We start from the raw sequence: 17,609 nt of genomic DNA on the forward strand, positions 1-17,609 counted from the left end.
GAATCCGATCTAACGTTTCGCCTGGCCAGCGGCCTTGTTATTTGGCAACCAATGTGGGAGCACAAACATCCCGAAGCTCCAGCATTTACTGCCCATGTAAAGCCAGTCAGAAATATTGTTACAGGTAAGAAGATACTGACTTTTTGGCTTTGAACTTAAGCTTTGAAAATATTATTGTGTATTTTAATGGCTTTTTGCATAAAATCCCTTTGTCTATTGCTTTAAGAAAGACAAAATAAATAGAAACATTAATGTAATTGTGAGAATTCAGTTTGCTAATATTTACAACCATGCATTTTGAAAAATACAGGTGTCTGTTACGATACTTTTTTCCATCAACAATTTGTCTTGGTCCAGTCAAATTGACATTACTGCCAAGAAGGCACACATCGCCTCTACTTCCTCAGAAGACTAAAGAAATGTGGCATGACTCCAATAATTCTTACCAATTTCTACAGGTGCACCATATAAAATATCCTATCCAGATCCATTCCATCTTGGTTGGCAACTGCTCTGCCCAAGAGAGCAAAGACTTGCAGAGAGTTGTGGACTCAGCTCAGTCCATCACCCAATCCAACCTCTCCCCTCACTGGCACCCTAATCATTCTCTCTTCTCTCCTCTCCTGTCGGGCACAAAGGTACAATGCTTGAAATCACCTACTGCCAGATTCAAGAACAGCTTCTTCCCCATTATTACAGATTCTTGAATCGACCTCTTAAATGCTCGGGATGAATTTCCTGACCTTTCCATTTACCTCATTGCAGATCATTTTTTTAATCTACACTTACTTCGTACCTGTAACATTTTCCTTGGTGTGTAGGAAGGAACTGCAGATGCTGGTTTACACCGAAAATGAACAAAAAATGTTCGAGTAACTCAGCAGGACAGGCAACATCTCTGGAAAGAATGACGAGATAGAGTCACTGTGGATTCAGTTGAGGAATTGTAAAGGCAAGAAGACACTAATTGGTGTTATGTACAGATCCCCAAATAGTAGCCCGGATGTAGGGTGTAAGTTGCAGCAGGAGTTAACACTGGCATGTAACAAAGGTAACGCCACTGTGGCGATGGGGGATTTCAATATGCAGGTAGACTGGGAAAATCAGGTTGGTTCAGGACCCCAAGAAAGAGAGTTTGTAGAATGCCTCCGAGATGGATTCTTAGAGCAGCTTGTAATGGAGCTAACGAGAGAAAAGGCAATTCTGGATTTAATGTTGTCCAATGAACCAGATATGATAAGAGAACTCGAGGTAAAGGAACCGCTTGGAGGTAGTGATCATAATATGATTAGTTTTAATCTGCAATTTGAGAAGGAGAACGTTAAATCGGAAGTGGCAGTGATGCAGTTGCACAAAGGGGACTATGAAGGCATGAGAGGAGAGCTGGCCAAGGTAGACTGGAAAGGGATCCTAGCAGGAATGACGGTGGAACAGCACTGGCAGGAATTTATCGGCATAATCCTGAAGACGCAGGATCATTTCATTCCCAAAAGGAAGAAAGATTCTAAGGGGAGTAGGAGGCAACCATTGCTGGCAAGAGAAGTTAGGGATAGAATCAAACTAAAAGAAAAGATGTATAACACAGCAAAGAGTAGCCGGAAGCCAGAGGATTGGGAAACTTTCATAGGACAACAGAAGGAAACAAAACGGGCAATACGGGTTGAAAAGATGAAGTACGAAGGGAAGCTGGCAAGGAATATAAAGAAGGACAGTAAAGGCTTCTTTAGGTATGTTAAGCAAAACAGAGTAGCAAAGTCAAATGTGGGTCCTTTGAAGGCAGACACGGGTGAAATTATTATGGGCAACAAGGAAATGGCAGAAGAGTTGAATAGGTACTTCGGATCTGTCTTCACCAAGGAAGACACAAACAATCTCCCAGGTACTGGAGGACAGGATCTAAGGGGGTAGAGGAACTGAAAGAAATTTTCATTAGGTAAGAAATAGTATTGGGTAGGCTAATGGGACTGAAGGATGATAAATCTCCTGGGCCTGATGGTCTGCATCCCAGGGTCCTCAGGGAGGTGGCTCTAGAAATACCGGACGCATTGATGATCATTTTCCAATGTTCAATAGATTCAGGATCAGTTCCTGTGGAGTGGAGGATAGCTAATGTTATCCCACTTTTCAAGAAAGGAGCGAGAGAGAAAACAGGGAATTACAGACCAGTTAACCTGACTTCGGTGGTGGGAAAGATGCTGGAGTCAATTATTAAATAGGTAATAATGGGGCATTTGGATAGCAGTAAAATGATTAGTCCAAGTCAACATGGATTTATGAAAGGGAAATCATTCTTGACTAATCTTCTGGAATTTTTTGAGGATGTGACAAGTAAAATGGATGAAGGGGTGCCAGTGGATGTAGTCTATCTAGATTTTCAGAAAGCCTTTGATAAGGCCCCGCATGGGAGACTGGTGACTAAAATTAGAGTACATGGTATTGGGGGTAGGGTGTTGACATTGATAGAAAATTGGTTGGCAGACCTGAAGCAAAGAATAGGAGTGAACGGATCCTTTTCAGAATGGCAGGCAAGTGGAGTGCCGCAAGGCTCGGTGTTGAGGCCGCAACTGTTTACCATATATATTAATGATTTGGAAGAGGGAATTAGGAGCAACACTAGTAAGTTTGCGGATGACACAAAGCTGGGTGTGAACTGTGAAGAGGATGTAACGAGGTTGCAGGGTGACCTGGACAGGTTGAGTGAGTGGGCAGATGCGTGGCAGATGCAGTATAATATAGATAAATGTGAGGTTATCCACTTTGGCGGCAAAAACAAGGGGGCAGATTATTGGGGTTAGGTTAGGTAAGGGGGAGGTGCAGCGAGACATGGGCGTCCTTGTACACCGGTCACTGAAAGTTGGCTTACAGGTACAGCAGGCAGTGAAGAAAGCTAATGGAATGTTGGCCTTCATAACAAGAGGATTTCAGTATAGGAGTAAAGAGGTTCTTCTGCAGTTGTATAGGGCTCTGGTGAGACCACATCTAGAGTATTGTGTACAGTTTTGGTCTCCTAATTTGAGGAAGGACATCCTTGTGATTGAGGCAGTGCAGTGTAGGTTCACGAGATTGATCCATGGGATGGCGGGACTGTCATGAGGAAAGATTGAAAAGACTAGGCTTGTATTCACTGGAGTTTAGAAGGATGCAGGGGGATCTTATAGAAACATATAAAATTATAAAAGGACTGGACAAGCTAGATGCAGGAAAAATGTTCCCAATGTTGGGCGAGTCCAGAACCAGGGGCCACAGTCTTAGAATAAAGGGGAGGTCATTTAAGACTGAGGTGAGAAAAAACATTTTCACCCAGAGAGTTGTGAATTTATGGAATTCCCTGCCACAGAGGGCAGTGGAGGCCAAATCACTGGATGGATTTAAGAGAGAGTTAGATAGAGCTCTAGGGGCTAGTGGAGTCAAGGGATATGGGGAGAAGGCAGGGTACGCGTTATTGATAGGGGACGATCAGCCATGATCACAATGAATGGCGGTGCTGGCTCGAAGGGCCGAATGGCCTCCTCCTGCACCTATTTTCTATGTTTCTATGAATGGTTGAGACCAGAAACGCCACCTATTCCTTCTATCCAGAAATGCTGCCTGTCCCACTGAGATACTCCAGCATCTAGTGTCCATTTTCGTCAATGTTCTTTGTTTTGTCTTTTGTACTGTCTGACGTACTCGTATGGTATGATTTGCCCTGATAACACTCAAAACAAAGTTATCCATTGAACCTCGGAACATGTGAAAATAATAAATTAATATGACACAGCCAAGACAATAATTAAACAATTTTATCAATTCTCTTACATCCTACTCTATGGTTAAAACTGTGAACATAGTTGAAACTGGAATATTTGTCAAGTTTCAGTATCAATAAAAATAGATGTTTCCACTTTTTACCGTTTACCCAACTGAGTAGATTTAGAGCAGAATTGACATGGGAATTAAAATGTGTGTTATGTTAATTCTATAAGGAAAGGTTTATTTGAAGGGGACTGATTGGCACCACAGTGGCCCAGCGGTAGAGTTGTTGTCTTACAGCGCCAGAGACCCAGGTTTAATCCTAACTATGGGTGCTGTCTACAGTTTGTACGTTCTCCCCATGACTGCATGGGTTTTCTCCGGGTGCTCCGGTTTCCTCCCACATCTCAAAGACAAACAAGTTTGTAGGTTAATTTGCTTCTGTAAATTTTAAAATTTGCCTGGTCTGATGGATAGTGCTACTGTACGGTGTCATTACTGGTCAGCGTGGACTCATTGGCTCGAAGGACCTGTTTCCATACTGTATCTCTAAAGTCTAACAAAAAAGCTTAAGCATTTCAACCTATTAATGAGTTTTGACAAGGTTGAAGGCAAACAAATTACAAGGTGCAGGTGCAAGGCAGGTGCAAGCGAACGGGCATTCAGAAACTGGCCTTTGTTTGAATGTTGTTAAAGTAGTGGATATGTTTGATGAGGAACTTGTAAGTTGGAGGGGCCTTTACAATGGACCATGGTTCAATTAATAGGGCAAGAGTTACAGTCACTTTTCGCTAAAATTAATATTGGGAATTTTTGGAAAAGAAAACTGAAAAGGTTCAAAAGCGATTTCTGCTCTTTGGGATGCAGCATATTTATTATCGGTGATTCCTAGGTAAGATTAATTACCCAATTTAAGGGAATGTCTGTGCCATCAGAAAATGTTATTATGGACTCCCTTAAGCCCACATGCATATTTTACTGAACAATTCACATATTTATCTTAATTATTACAATAGCCATATTTCTTGCTCTTGTGGAGATTAATTAAAGTAGTTAGAACAGGGAGCAGAGATTAGAAAATCTAGCCTCATTTCTGTTGGTGATACATGTTTTTTCTTTCCAGCTAAGAGAACTTCACCCTTAAACAACAGAGTATCTTGTGATTTGGATAAAGCAGGAACAACGGTGAGTATTTTGGAAACTCGTAAACTTTCCTGTAGTTTAATTTAGAGACTAGCATCATTTTTGATAAGAGGATAGGCCATTCAGGTTTTTAATTGCCATTTAATTACATTGTAGTGATCCCTATTATCAGGAGTATTTACCTGAACCTGAATCTAACATAATATGTTAATCCTTTCAATTTCTAATTATTCGTAAAATTTGTTGAAATTAACTTTTAGTTTTCCATTGCCCTTTCTGGGGAAATGTATTTCCTGGTGATAGCCTGCAATTCCTAGCTTAAAACTGATGATAGGCTGCCTTGTTCCGTCCTCCCAGCCTTTCACTCTCTGAATTCGTACTATGCAATATTAACGTCTGAATATGACATGCTTATGTGGAAATACTTTCCCTCTTTTAACTTTAGCATTGATGTTAGCATTTGGCACCTTATTATTTCAGTGCTTATTTTGAAATACCATGAAAAAAAAATGGTATTAATTTAAATGTCAAATAAGGATTCTATTATTTTGTTCTTATTCTTTCATTTTTTTAAATATAAGTGTCACTGAGGAAGCTGACATTTATTGTCCATGCCTAATTGCTTTCAAAAAGTGTGGTGAGTTGCTACTTTGTATTGTTGCAACAATACAAGTGGAAGTTAATCCTGCAAGCTGTGGGGATTTAGATCCTTAAATCCAGCAATGATAAACGAACAATGATATTTTTACAAGTTGGGATGGGATGTGACTTAGAGGCATGAGTAATCTATGGGATATCTGTCCTAAATGATACACCAGTCATTAGGGGTTCGTGAGAAGGACTTTCTAAGGTCAGTCTGAAGAAGGGTCCTGACCTAAACCTATCCATGTTCTCCAAAGATGCTGCCTGACCCGTAAAGTTACTCCAGTATTTTGTGTCTTTCCTACTAAGGTCAATTTGTTCTGAGCATGATATAGCTGCGTCTATATTTTATGCCTGAGTTGAATCACAATAATGTTTTATTAGCCAAGTATGTTTTGCAACATACGAGGAAACCACCAGGGGCGCCGCACGATTGGCAGCCCCGCCAACAGTCTGTCTGTTTTTTCGTCTTTTAAAACATTTTTTAGTGTGTTTTAAAAGTTTGTGTAAATGTTCTCCGGTTTGTTTCATGTGGGGGTCGGGGAAAACTTTTTGTAAGTCTCTTACCTTTCCAGAGATGTAATTGTTTTCCGGATCGTATCTCCGGTCGGACTGCAGCCTAACATCGATGGAGCTGGAGGCCTCCTCGGACTGACTTTGAGCCCCACCGCGGGGTGTGGATTTAACATCGGAGTTGATCCCTTGCCTGGGATCGCTCCAACTGTGGCCTGCAGACTTTACCATCGAGAGCTCGCAGCCTCGGGAGAGGCCGAGTCGGGAGCTCTAACGACGTAGAGGTTCGACCAGCCACGACCTGGAGTCCGATCGCCAGTGTTGGGGAGCTGAGATCCCCTCAATGTAGGAGCTGATAGGCCCGATGCAGAGGGCCCAAACGTTGCCGGCTACTTGAGTCTAGATCGTCCCGTCAACAAAGGAAGACATGAAACTTTATTTCGCCTTCCGTCACAGTGGGAAATGTGGAGAAGTCACTGTGGTGGATGTTTGTGTTAAAATGTATTTTGTGCGTTTCTTGGCTTTTTATTTCTATGACTGACTTGGCAAATGAAATTCCCCATATGTTGCAAAACATACTTGGCTAATAAAGTATGATTGTGATTGAAGGCATGTTATACTTTATTCTCCTCTAACATAACGTAGCGATCATTATTCAATTTGTTAGACTTACTTGACTCTCAGGAGTTATTTAAGATGAGAGCTGCTGCCGATCTAGGTCAAATCTAAGGATTGCAGATTCATTCCCTACAAGGCATTAGTGAACATATTAGATTCAATTGTTCCGGGAAGAGTAACACCGTGTCCATTCGTTTGACATTAGTAATTCTTTACTGTTTCTGCTATAAAGATTTTGAGCTCCTGGTTTTTAATCTCTTTCTTAACTCCCTACCTATTGCAGCGGCCACCTTTGAAAGGACTTCCCCTCTAAAAGTATCAAAAATAGTATACTTGCTCGTGAGGGCAATGGCTTCCTGGGAATTTCCTGGTGGCCACCCTGCTGCCTGCATCCTAGTAATTGCCACCTTACAGAAACTCCTATCTATGATGCTCTCAGCATTACGAATGGTCCTGAGTGAATCCAGCTGCAGCTCCGGCCACTGGTTGCCGTCGGTGAGGATCTGCAGCTGGACTTCCCACAGATGTAGTCACCAGCAACACAGGATGTGTTCCTGATTCCTACATCCTGCAAGAGGAACATTCCACTGCCCTAACTGCCATCCGGACTTAATGTTAAAGAAGAAAGTTGGAAAGACCTTACCTTATCCAAAATGGCTGCTTTGAGCATGTCTCCCTTATATTCAGCTGGATAAAACTGCTTTTTAAATATCCCACACTGCCCCTCTTTACAGCTCTGCAGTCGCATGCATCTTGCTAATCCTTACCTTAATGGCTGCTTTCTAAATCTTTCATTATCTTCGTTTGAGCTCTGTAATCATTTGTGAGAGTTTACACATGATACTGAGTTTGGTGGTATTGTGTACAATGAAGAAGCTTAACTATGAGTATAACAAGATCTAGATCAATTGGAAAAGTGGACCAAGGATTGACAGATTAAATTTGATTCTGAGACATGCGAGGGATTGCATTTTGTTAAGTTAAATTAAGGCAATAGTTTACTTTACTTTAGAGATACAGCGTAGAAACAGGGTCTTCCTCCCACCGAGTCCGAACCGACCAGCGATCCCCGCACACTAGCACTATCCTACACACACTAGGAACAATTTATAAATTTACCAATGCCAATTAACCTACAAACTTGTACATCTTTGGAGTGTGGGAGGAAACCGACAGCACCTGGAGAGAACCCACGTAAGTCATGGGGAGAACCTACAGACTCCATACATACAAGCACCAGGGTCGTCTTAACGCATGGGCCCGCTAGGCAGCTGCCCGGGGCCCCACGAGCATAGGGGCCCCATGCTAATCTATGTATTGTGGAATGTTATTGTAGAACATGAAACGGAGAAGAACATCGCAAGTGCATGACTGCTTATTTGATTCGGCATAAGGAAACTGGAAGTGTAGGGGCCCCAGGGGGATGTTCCCAGGGGCTATAATGCTATTAAGACGACCCTGACAAGCACCCGTGGTCAGGATCGAACGTGGTAAGAATACTTACATGGTAAATGGCAGGGCCCTGCAGAGTGTTGTATAATAGAGAGACCTAGGTGTATGTGTATACTGTTCCTTGAAAGTGGTGACAGGGTGATGAAGACATTTGGTACGCTTGCATTCATTGATGTTGAACAGTGTTGTACTTCCGGTGGCGCTGGTGCCAGCAGCCTCCACCTACAGCCCGGTATCTTTTTGTTTTTATGTTTATTTAGTTATGTAAAAGTGTGTTTTTTTGTGGGTTTTTTGTGTTTTTATGTGGGGGAAGAGGGTACGGTGCGGGGGATACCGTCCTTCAGCCGCTTCCTGGTGAAGACGCGACTATTATTCGAGTCGCGTCCTCGCCCCCCCCCCCCAGCGGCCTACCTACTGGATTGGCGCGGCCTTTCCTGCCGGGATCGACCAGAGCTCCAGCAGCGGCGGGACAGCGCTGTAACATCGCGGGGCTGGCGATGCCTTACCGGGGGTCGCCGTCTGGAGCCCGGAGTGCTGGACCTGCGGCACCGACATCATGGAGCTGCGGTTTGCGGGCTCCCAACGCGGGCGGCGCTGATGGACAGCGCGGGGTCCTGCGACTCTGCCCGGCTCGGCCTGCGGACTCGGGAGCTGCGGACTCCGGCTGCGGGAGGCGGCTGATCAGGAGGTCCGGGCCGCTGAGGAGGATGTTCACCGTCGCGGTTCGGCATCGGCGTTCCACCAGCCCGGCGTGAGGGCCTGAACATCGGGCCACCCGGGGCGGCGACTGCGGATGCTAGGAAGGCCTCGACCACGAGTGAACATCTGGGAAGAACGGAGGGGAGGCTGGCTGGACTATGGTGCCTTCCTCACCTTGGTGCCACTGTGTTATGTTGTGTCGTGGACTTTCAGTGTTTGTGCTTTTTTTTAAATTCTATTTTATTTTTAATATGTTTTATTATTTATTATTTTATTTTTATGATACTGCCTGTAAGGGAAATTCATTTTGTTGTCTCTAACTGAGACAATGACAATACATTTGAATACAATACAATACAATTGATCAGGGCTTTGGGATGCCATGTTAGATGTTGAAAAGACAATGCTTGGAATATTGCTTGCGATTATGGCCACCATACTGTGATAGGATGTTATTAAGTGGGAGAGGGTTCTGAAAATATTTACAAGAATATTATCGGTACTGGAGAGATTGAGCTTTAAGGAGAGACTGGATAGGGTGGGGTTTTTTCCCCTTGAAGCATAGCAGGCCGAGAGGTGACCTTGCAGAGGTATATAAAATCATGATGTGTATCACAATCTTTTTCTCCGTGTAGAGGAGTCTAAACTAGAGGGCATAGACTTAGGGTGAGATTAGGACATTTTAAAGGACACCAGAGGGTGTTTACCTGAAACTATATCCTGAGAACTTCAAAATGACCATACAGTGCAATTCCTTGAACTTGGGTTGGACCTCATTGAAGCAATGAAGAGACCAAAGACTGACTCTAGCCAGCATTGGTCTGCGTTCTCCAACCTTTCCCTGCTCTGCTATTGCAACCAGTTCCAATGATGGTCCTTGATCTAAAACGTTGATGTTGTTTCTCTGCCCCCAAATGCTACTTGAACTGCGAAGTACTTCTATCATTTTTTATATTGGTTGTTTTTTAAATGGTATTGCCACATGAGAGAATATTGAATATGGTGTGGAGGCCAGCACTCTACATAATTTCTTTGGGACAAGAAACAAAATGAATCCTCAAAATACGTATTTTATCAGAAATAGTTTTGCATAGATTTCTTTGTAGAAGAAAAAGAGGCAGTTTACTAAATGTGTTCTCAAACAGCTTTCAATTTAACCCCTTCACAACAACTTAGTTGAAGAATTCAATATACAGGCCCACCACCATTTCTGGCAACTGATCATATGGCACCATCTTTAATCCGGACAAAATTACGAGTGCAATGGAAATTCCGCCCCCCCCCGATGAGGTGTCCGATCTCAACCTCATTGGGACTTCTGCGTCCAGACTTCCAATCGGCTGTCGAATTTCCCCCCCTCTGGCCAGGCTGGACATGGCAGATCTGTTCCAATAACCGACATCTGAGGCCGACTTTGCGGGTTGGTATCTCGGTCCCTCGGCGGCCTAGGCAGATCGTTGCAGTACGTTTAACTTCTCTCGGAGGCATCTGGTGGGTGCACACTCTACCGCAGATTCAGCAAATCTCGGATTGGTGGGGGTCAACCCATTAGGCATGTCAGGAAAGCAGCGTTTCGGCCCCATGGGCAGCCGCCGATCTGACCCTCATCACAACTTCCAAGGGCAACCCGTTTACTGGTGCCCAAGAAATGTAAGATTTGCTGTAAATTTAATTTATATCTAACATTTGTTTTATTTAAGATTATAGCAGTCCATGGTGCTTTAGAAACATCGGAGGGGTCAGAGGTGTAATGCAGTATCATGATTGTGTAACCTTTGTTGATCAGGCAAAAGGGATAATGTGGCAAACCAAGGGTGCTGGGAAATTGGTGAATCTGTATATCTATATTTTGGCAAGTATGAGCAGTACATTGGAGTCTTTTTGCTTATTAGTATGAAAATGAAAATACATTTTATCTTTCACCTTCAGCAGCCCTTTAAATGGCCTGAACAATATGTGTGAATTATTATTTTGGCTGCACTAATAGATCTTGGAAATATAGATGTTGTACAATTTCAATGCTTTTAATTGTGCTGTCAATTTAATCAACTAAAAGTTAATTAATTCATTCCAATGGTTTAAAGGGATTTCAGATGGTTTGTGAAACTGCACAGCCGGATTCTATAGCGTCAGAAATCAGAACGCAGAGCTCTCATCTGAAAAATTCACCTGAAGCAGCCGGTGCATCCCAGGATAAAGGAACCTCTAATTCCAGGTATGGCTGTTGCTCTTTTGAATGTCAATAAATAATTGTTTTCTCTTACAGTTTGTATATACTGCTTGGCATTCAATTTGGTATTATTTTCAATAGTGGCGCAGCTGGCAGAGCTGCTGCCTCATAGCGCCAGAGACCCAGTTTCAATTGGTGCTGTCTGTGTGGAGTTTGCATGTTCTCCCTGTGACTGTGTGGGTTTCTTCTGGGTGCTTCAGTTTCAACCCACAATCCTCCCACATCCCAAAGAATTGTGGGTTTGTTGGTTAATTGGCTTCTGTAAAATTGTTCCAGGTATCGACATGCAAATTTGTGCCACAGGAATGTGTCCTAGCACAAGTTAACTGAGTATACTCATTGTTCCCTGAAATCCAAGCAGACTTAAGTACATTTAGCACACAAATTGTTTTGTCATCCATTACCAGACCTGGTTGGACCACATCATGAAAGAATTACAGGCCTCAATTACTCTACCCAATAGGAGTAGGATCATTTGAGTGTGCAAAGGCTTCCCCCTTATTAGTAATCTGCCCAATCCCCTACACCCTCCAATTTAACTTTGTAAAACAAGTGCCAAAAATACAGGGTTACCTTTAATATTATCATCAGAATTACAATATTTAGCTGGCACTGAGAATAGGATTCCTTATGGTTTAATTGTCTCTGTAGTCTCTATAATTTCTCCATTTCTCCCCCATGTTCCAAATTACGTGATAAAATATTCAGTAATAATTCAATTTTCTAGCAAGTTTTATGGTAATTTTGATTTTACTGCCATCTGCAGTGTAATGTAATTCTCATTTAATTATGAATAAGAATGAATTAGTTAAATCACATGATGAATAGCCTGCAGTTCCAGAGGGAACCAAGGCTTATCTGCTGCTCCACATACAGAAAAAAAAACATGGATAGCAACAAGTACAGGTGTGGATCGGTTCAAGATGATTTGGCCTTGTATAAAGATGGTAGTGATAAAAATTAATTCCATTATTTATTTAAGGAACCGACAAACCTGGAGAAAATGGTAACTGCAAATGATAACTATATTAATCATAATAACCGGGGAATAATTATATGGATTTAATAATGTTATCTGTAAAGGATCAGTAACTGCAAGCAAAAGGTGTTTTTCTCATTGCAGTTTTCTAGTTGCCATGGTTTCTAAATTGCGTTCAATCTAATCTTTAGCTATTGTGGCAATAAGGAGCTGGAATTTAATTGTAAAAGCATCCTTACAGCTTTGGCAGTAATCATTTATCTTGACAGCTATTGCAGAAAATTGTAAGGCTCTGATGTGTAACCAATTCATTTTAATTAGTGAACTAAAGTAAAATAAAATATTTTATGACAATGATAATATAAATCAAAGATAGAGGAATTAATATACAATAAAGGATTTTTGCCCCATAATAGACAATAGCAACAACCCTTGCTTTAATATCTGGCAGAACTAAAGATACTACCTTTATTGATTTTTCAGTAAAAATGTATTTCCTCTTATCAATAATATCCAAGTATTTTAATCTCATCGATATCTGCTTTTATTGTAGTTAATCTTGGCAAATATTAACGTGGAAACTCATTTAGTCAGTTAAGTATTTACCTTTACCAGTAGGTCCCAGTTTTTATGCTGGATCAATCGCAGTGTTCCTCTAACTGAGCTGTCACGGTGGCGCAGTGGTAGAGTTGCTGCCTTACAGCGAATGCAGCATCGGAGACCCGGGTTCGATCCCGATTACGGGTGCTGTCTGTACGGAGCTTGTACATTCTCTCTGTGACCTGCGTGGGTTTTCTCCGAGATCTTTGGTTTCCTCCCAAATTCCAAAGACGTACAGGTTTATGGGTTAATTGGCTTGGTAAATGTAAAAATAAATTGTCCCTAGTGGGTGTAGGATTGTGTTAAAGTACAGGGATCGCTGGTCGGCGCGGACCCGGTGGGCCGAAGGGCCGTTTTTCCCTGCTGTATCTCTAAAACTAAAACTAACACCCTTTAATATGGAAAAAAACTGTACATTCTCCTTTATATTAATGAGTAGGCTAACTTATGACGAGCATTTGTCGTCACCGGGCCTGTACTCGCTGGAGTTTAGAAGAATGAGGGGGGACCTCATTGAAACATACATAATAGTGAAAGGCTTGGATAGGCTGAATGTGGAGAGGATGTTTCCACCAGTGGGATAGTCTAGGACTAGATGTCATAGCCTCAGAATTAAAGGTTGTTCTCTTAGGAAGAAGATGAGGAGGAATTTCGGTAGTCAGTGGGTGGTGAATCTGTAGGATTCTTTGCCACAGAAGGCTGTGGTGGCCAAGTCAGTGTATATTTTTAAGGCAGAGATAGAAAGATTCTTGATTAGTACAGGGTCAGAGGTTATGGGCAGGAGAATGGGGTTCGGATGGAGAGATGGATCAGCCATGATTAAATGGCGGAGTAGACTTGTTTAGCTGAATGTCCTAATTCTACTCCTATCAATTATGATTTATTAACCCTATTCTCATCTTGTCTCATTCCCAATTTACTTATTTGCATCTTCTCTGTAATTTGTATATTCAGAGAGCAAAAAAAAACATCATCTGGAGGAACAGAGCAGGTCAAACATCATCTGTGGGGGAAAATAGACAGTCAATGTTTCAAGTCTGAACACTTCATCTGGAGTGAGAGAGCATAGGGGTGAAAGCCAGTAAAAGGAGGAGGGTTGGGGCAAGAGCTTGCAAACAATAGGTGGATCTAAGTGAAGAGGGATTGCATGGAGCAAGGTGGGCAGGAGGGGTGAAATATTGACAAAGGCACGAAGCTGGAGGCACAAGTAACTGCAGATGCTGTCATCGTGAGCAAACATCAAAGTGCTGGAGTTACCCTGAAGACTGAGTAATTCAAACTAAAGATAAGTTCCAAAATGTCTCCATTGCTTTCACAGTTGCTGCCTGACTCGCCGAGTTCCTCTAGCACTTTGCAATTTGCTCAAGGATAGAAGGCCAATGGGCAGATGGAGTGAGTTGGGGAGGGGAAAGAAAGGGAACTGGAGGAGAAAGCTTTGGAAAGAAAGGTGTGAGTGAGAAGACCCGTGTACATCAAAAAGCGAGAAAGGTACAGAGTGAGTAGGTTTCCTGAAATTGGAGAGTTCAGTGTTCATGCCGAAGCCAGACACAAAAAGCTGGAGTAACTCAGGCAACAATAGACCATTGTGGGCTCCACCTTTCCTCAATCATCGTTGCTTTTGGCATATCTTCCATTCATTTGTCCTATATCTCTCGTTTCCATTTCCCCTGACTCTCAGTCTGTAGAAGGGTCTCAACCCAAAACTTTTCCGCAGAGATGTTGCCTGACCTCTTCCCATCACACTGTGTCTATGCTGCTGGTTTGTAGACTTCACGGGTTAAATATAAGGTGCTGTTCCTCTAGTTTATATTTGGCCTCACCTTGTAGTGAGGAAGGCTGAAGACAGACAGGTCTGTGTAGGTATGGGAAGGGAAATTAAAAATAGGAGCTCCAGGTGGCCATGATAGACAGAGTGCAGATGCTAGCAAAATGGTTGCCCAGTCTGCACTTGGTCTTACTGATGTAAGAGGCCACATCAAGAGCACCAAATGTAATTGATAGGATCGAAGGCAGTGCATGTGAATCTCAGCCTCACCTTTAAGGATTGCTTCGCCCCTGGATGGTGGTGAGGGAGGGGGTGGGTTGATAGGTGTAACACTTCATATTGTTTCAGGAGAAAGGTCTTGGGAAGGGGAATGGGTGGTTGATAGGGATGAACAAACAACTAGTAGAAGTAGTATATTTCAAACATGTAAAACAAAAAAAGTTAAAAACAAAGCAAAATTACAATAAAATGAAATGAACAATAAACCTATACACAACTCATTGAATAACTTATCATAAACATCACAAATTTTACTTCGGTGTCACGTGAGTGACTACGTGAAGAACCCCGCCACGACGCATGCGTGTCATATCGCTTTCACGCTTGCGAAACGACAGGCAGGGTAGAGCGTCCCCCGCAGCGGTAAGTTTGAAACCGCGACCTGCAGGTAAGTGATTTACTCTGCGGTAGTTTTTGTCCCCGCACTGTTTTTACACGGGGGGAAGCTGGACAAAATAGTGTCCACAAGTGCTGCGAGTAAAGCTGGCTGGGGAGGACCGCGAAGTTGCGGGAGCCAGCAGCAGCTGAAGGCACAAGTCCCGTAAGGGATCAGCTGTGCCGACTTTTGGTCCCGCGCCGGCCAGAACACTACGGCCAGGGGGGAGACTATTCAAATGGGGCCTTCGACTTTTTGGACAAGTCGTAAACGGCAGGAGACGGGGTGGAACGACGTTCCCCCGTAGTGACAAGATTAACCTGGACCTGCAGGTAAGAGCTGCGGTCTTTTTTGTGTTTTTACCACGCTAATTACAGGTGGAGAAACCAACGGGCTGCGACAAAGCTGGTGGGCTAGATGGGATCAGTTGTGCCCGATGTCGCCTCCGCACCGGCCAGATCCACTCCACGGCAGGGCAGTAAGGACAAAGCTGGTGAGGGAGGACCGCAGAGCAGCGGGCAGCCAGCAGCAGCCAGCGGCACTCGGATCACCGATAGTGGGATCAGCTGTGCCCGATGTCGCCTCCGCACCGGCCAGATCCACGCAGCCGGGCGGAAAGGCTAGACACAAAAACAAACAAGGTCGTGGACTCAGAGGAGTCCGACTTTGAAGATCCGCGGGCGGCCAGCGACCGAGAGCGCTGGAGCCGGATGGAGCGGTGTGTGGAGCATTTGCTCCAATGTGACAGACTCCGGGAGATGGAGTCGGGTCACTGTGGGCCCTATGATAAACCCACAGCAGTACGTCTTGAAGGGCTGCACAGTGCTTCTACCTCAACAGAGGGAAGCACTGCGGGTCAGTTCTGGGCTGACCTGGAAGAGGGGTCCGCAGAAGGAAAGACAAGTGTGCAAGGGGTGCAGGAACTAGAGAACCTACTGGACTAATAAAATGGAACAAACACTACAGCCAAAGACAGCACCCCTACGCACCCACCAGCAGAACTGGTGAAAGCTCGAAGGCCCGGTATTCAAAACATGAGTTTTTTTAGGCCATGACCCAGGCCGGCCTTCTTGGAAGATGTGGGGACCCCCAACGCCAACCAAACCGAAAATCCAGACCCCAGCGCACCAACAGCAGCGAAGAACCTACAAAAAGAAGTAAACCTGCCACTGGTAACTATGGAGGTAGGTGGGTCTGGTTCCCTACAAAATACAGGGAGCATGGAGGTTGGGGGGAGACTACACTCTTTTCTGAATGCATGGAGCATGTTAACAACCGATACTTACATCTTAAGCAGTATCCAGGGATATACAATAGAGTTTATACACAAGTACAGCCCTCCAGTTCAACATATACCGAACCGAATGTTCGTGCCTTCTGATAAAGAAAATTCAAAAGCGCAAGCTGAACTGGAGCGGCTTTACATAAAAGGTGTAATTGAGAAAACTCAACACGAACCATTAGAATTCGTGTCCAATATATTTATCAAAAACAAAAAAGATGGTGGTTGTCGCATCACCATAGATCTGACAAAATGGATACCTTTGTTACTGCTAAACAATTAATTTCCAAAGGTTACTTCATGGCCAGCATCGATTTAAAAGATGCTTACTATTCAGTGCCTATACGAGGTGACCACAGATGTTACTTAAAATTCAACTGGATGGGCAACTCTGGCAGTATAAAGCACTGCCAAATGGGTCATCAGCCCCAGGCTGTTCACAAAAATTTTGAAACCAGCCCTAGCGTTTCTACGGAAACGTAAACATGGTCATGGCATATTTAGATGACATACTCATTGTGGGCAAAACTTTGGAATTGGCCAAACAAACTGTAACAGCCACAAAACAGTTATTTGAAAAACTGGGGTTTATTATCCATCCAGTTAAATCTAAACTAACGCCTTCCACTACTATGGACTATTTGGGGGTTTCACCATTGACTCAGTTCACATGTCGGTGACTCTGCCTAAGGGAAAGGCTAGAGATTTAATAGAGGCTTCCATAACCTCATTGACATCAGCAAACCATCCACCAGATTGGTAGCAAAAGCAATTGGCAAATGGTGGCTGCCTTTCCAGCCACACAATTTAGACCTCTACATTACCAAAACCTACAGAGAGCAAAAATACAAGCACTCTAAATTAATGCAGGTCACTTGACAGACCTATGAAACTACCAATCAAGCTAAAATTGAATAAAATGGTGGATAGATAACATCTGGCTTTGTTCCAATCCAATCATTGTCAGTAACCCTTCCATGGTACTACAAACTGATGCCAATGCACTTGGGTGGGGAGCCACCAATACTATCACCAGCTGTGGAGGTAGATGGACTGCACAGGAGGCATCATTATTACTCACACTGGGCATAAACTACCTGGAAATGTTGGGTGCATTCCATGGCCTAAAGTCATATTGTACTGGATCATATCACCAGCATGTTAGACTACAGATAGACACTACCACCGTGGTAGCATACATTAACCACATGGGTGGAAACAAATCGACATCATGTGACAATCTGGCTAATACAATTTGGCAATGGTGTATCCAGAAAGATATTTGGATATCAGCTACTT

General features: G+C 43.4%; 1 protein-coding gene across 6 annotated transcripts in view; it reads left to right on the forward strand.

Annotated features, from left to right (window-relative positions):
• unc80 (unc-80 homolog, NALCN channel complex subunit) overlaps positions 1-17,609 on the forward strand; it is a 345,386-nt gene that overhangs the window by 50,985 nt on the left and 276,792 nt on the right. For all 6 annotated transcript variants that reach the window (XM_033023608.1, XM_033023610.1, XM_033023609.1 and 3 more), the window contains exons 5-7: positions 1-124; positions 4,856-4,917; positions 10,884-11,014. In XM_033023608.1, the coding sequence (XP_032879499.1) occupies positions 1-124; positions 4,856-4,917; positions 10,884-11,014 (317 nt within the window). The remainder of the gene's footprint in view (positions 125-4,855; positions 4,918-10,883; positions 11,015-17,609) is intronic.

This window comes from Amblyraja radiata, chromosome 7 (assembly GCF_010909765.2).
Source record: "Amblyraja radiata isolate CabotCenter1 chromosome 7, sAmbRad1.1.pri, whole genome shotgun sequence".
Taxonomy (NCBI): Eukaryota; Metazoa; Chordata; class Chondrichthyes; order Rajiformes; family Rajidae; genus Amblyraja; species Amblyraja radiata.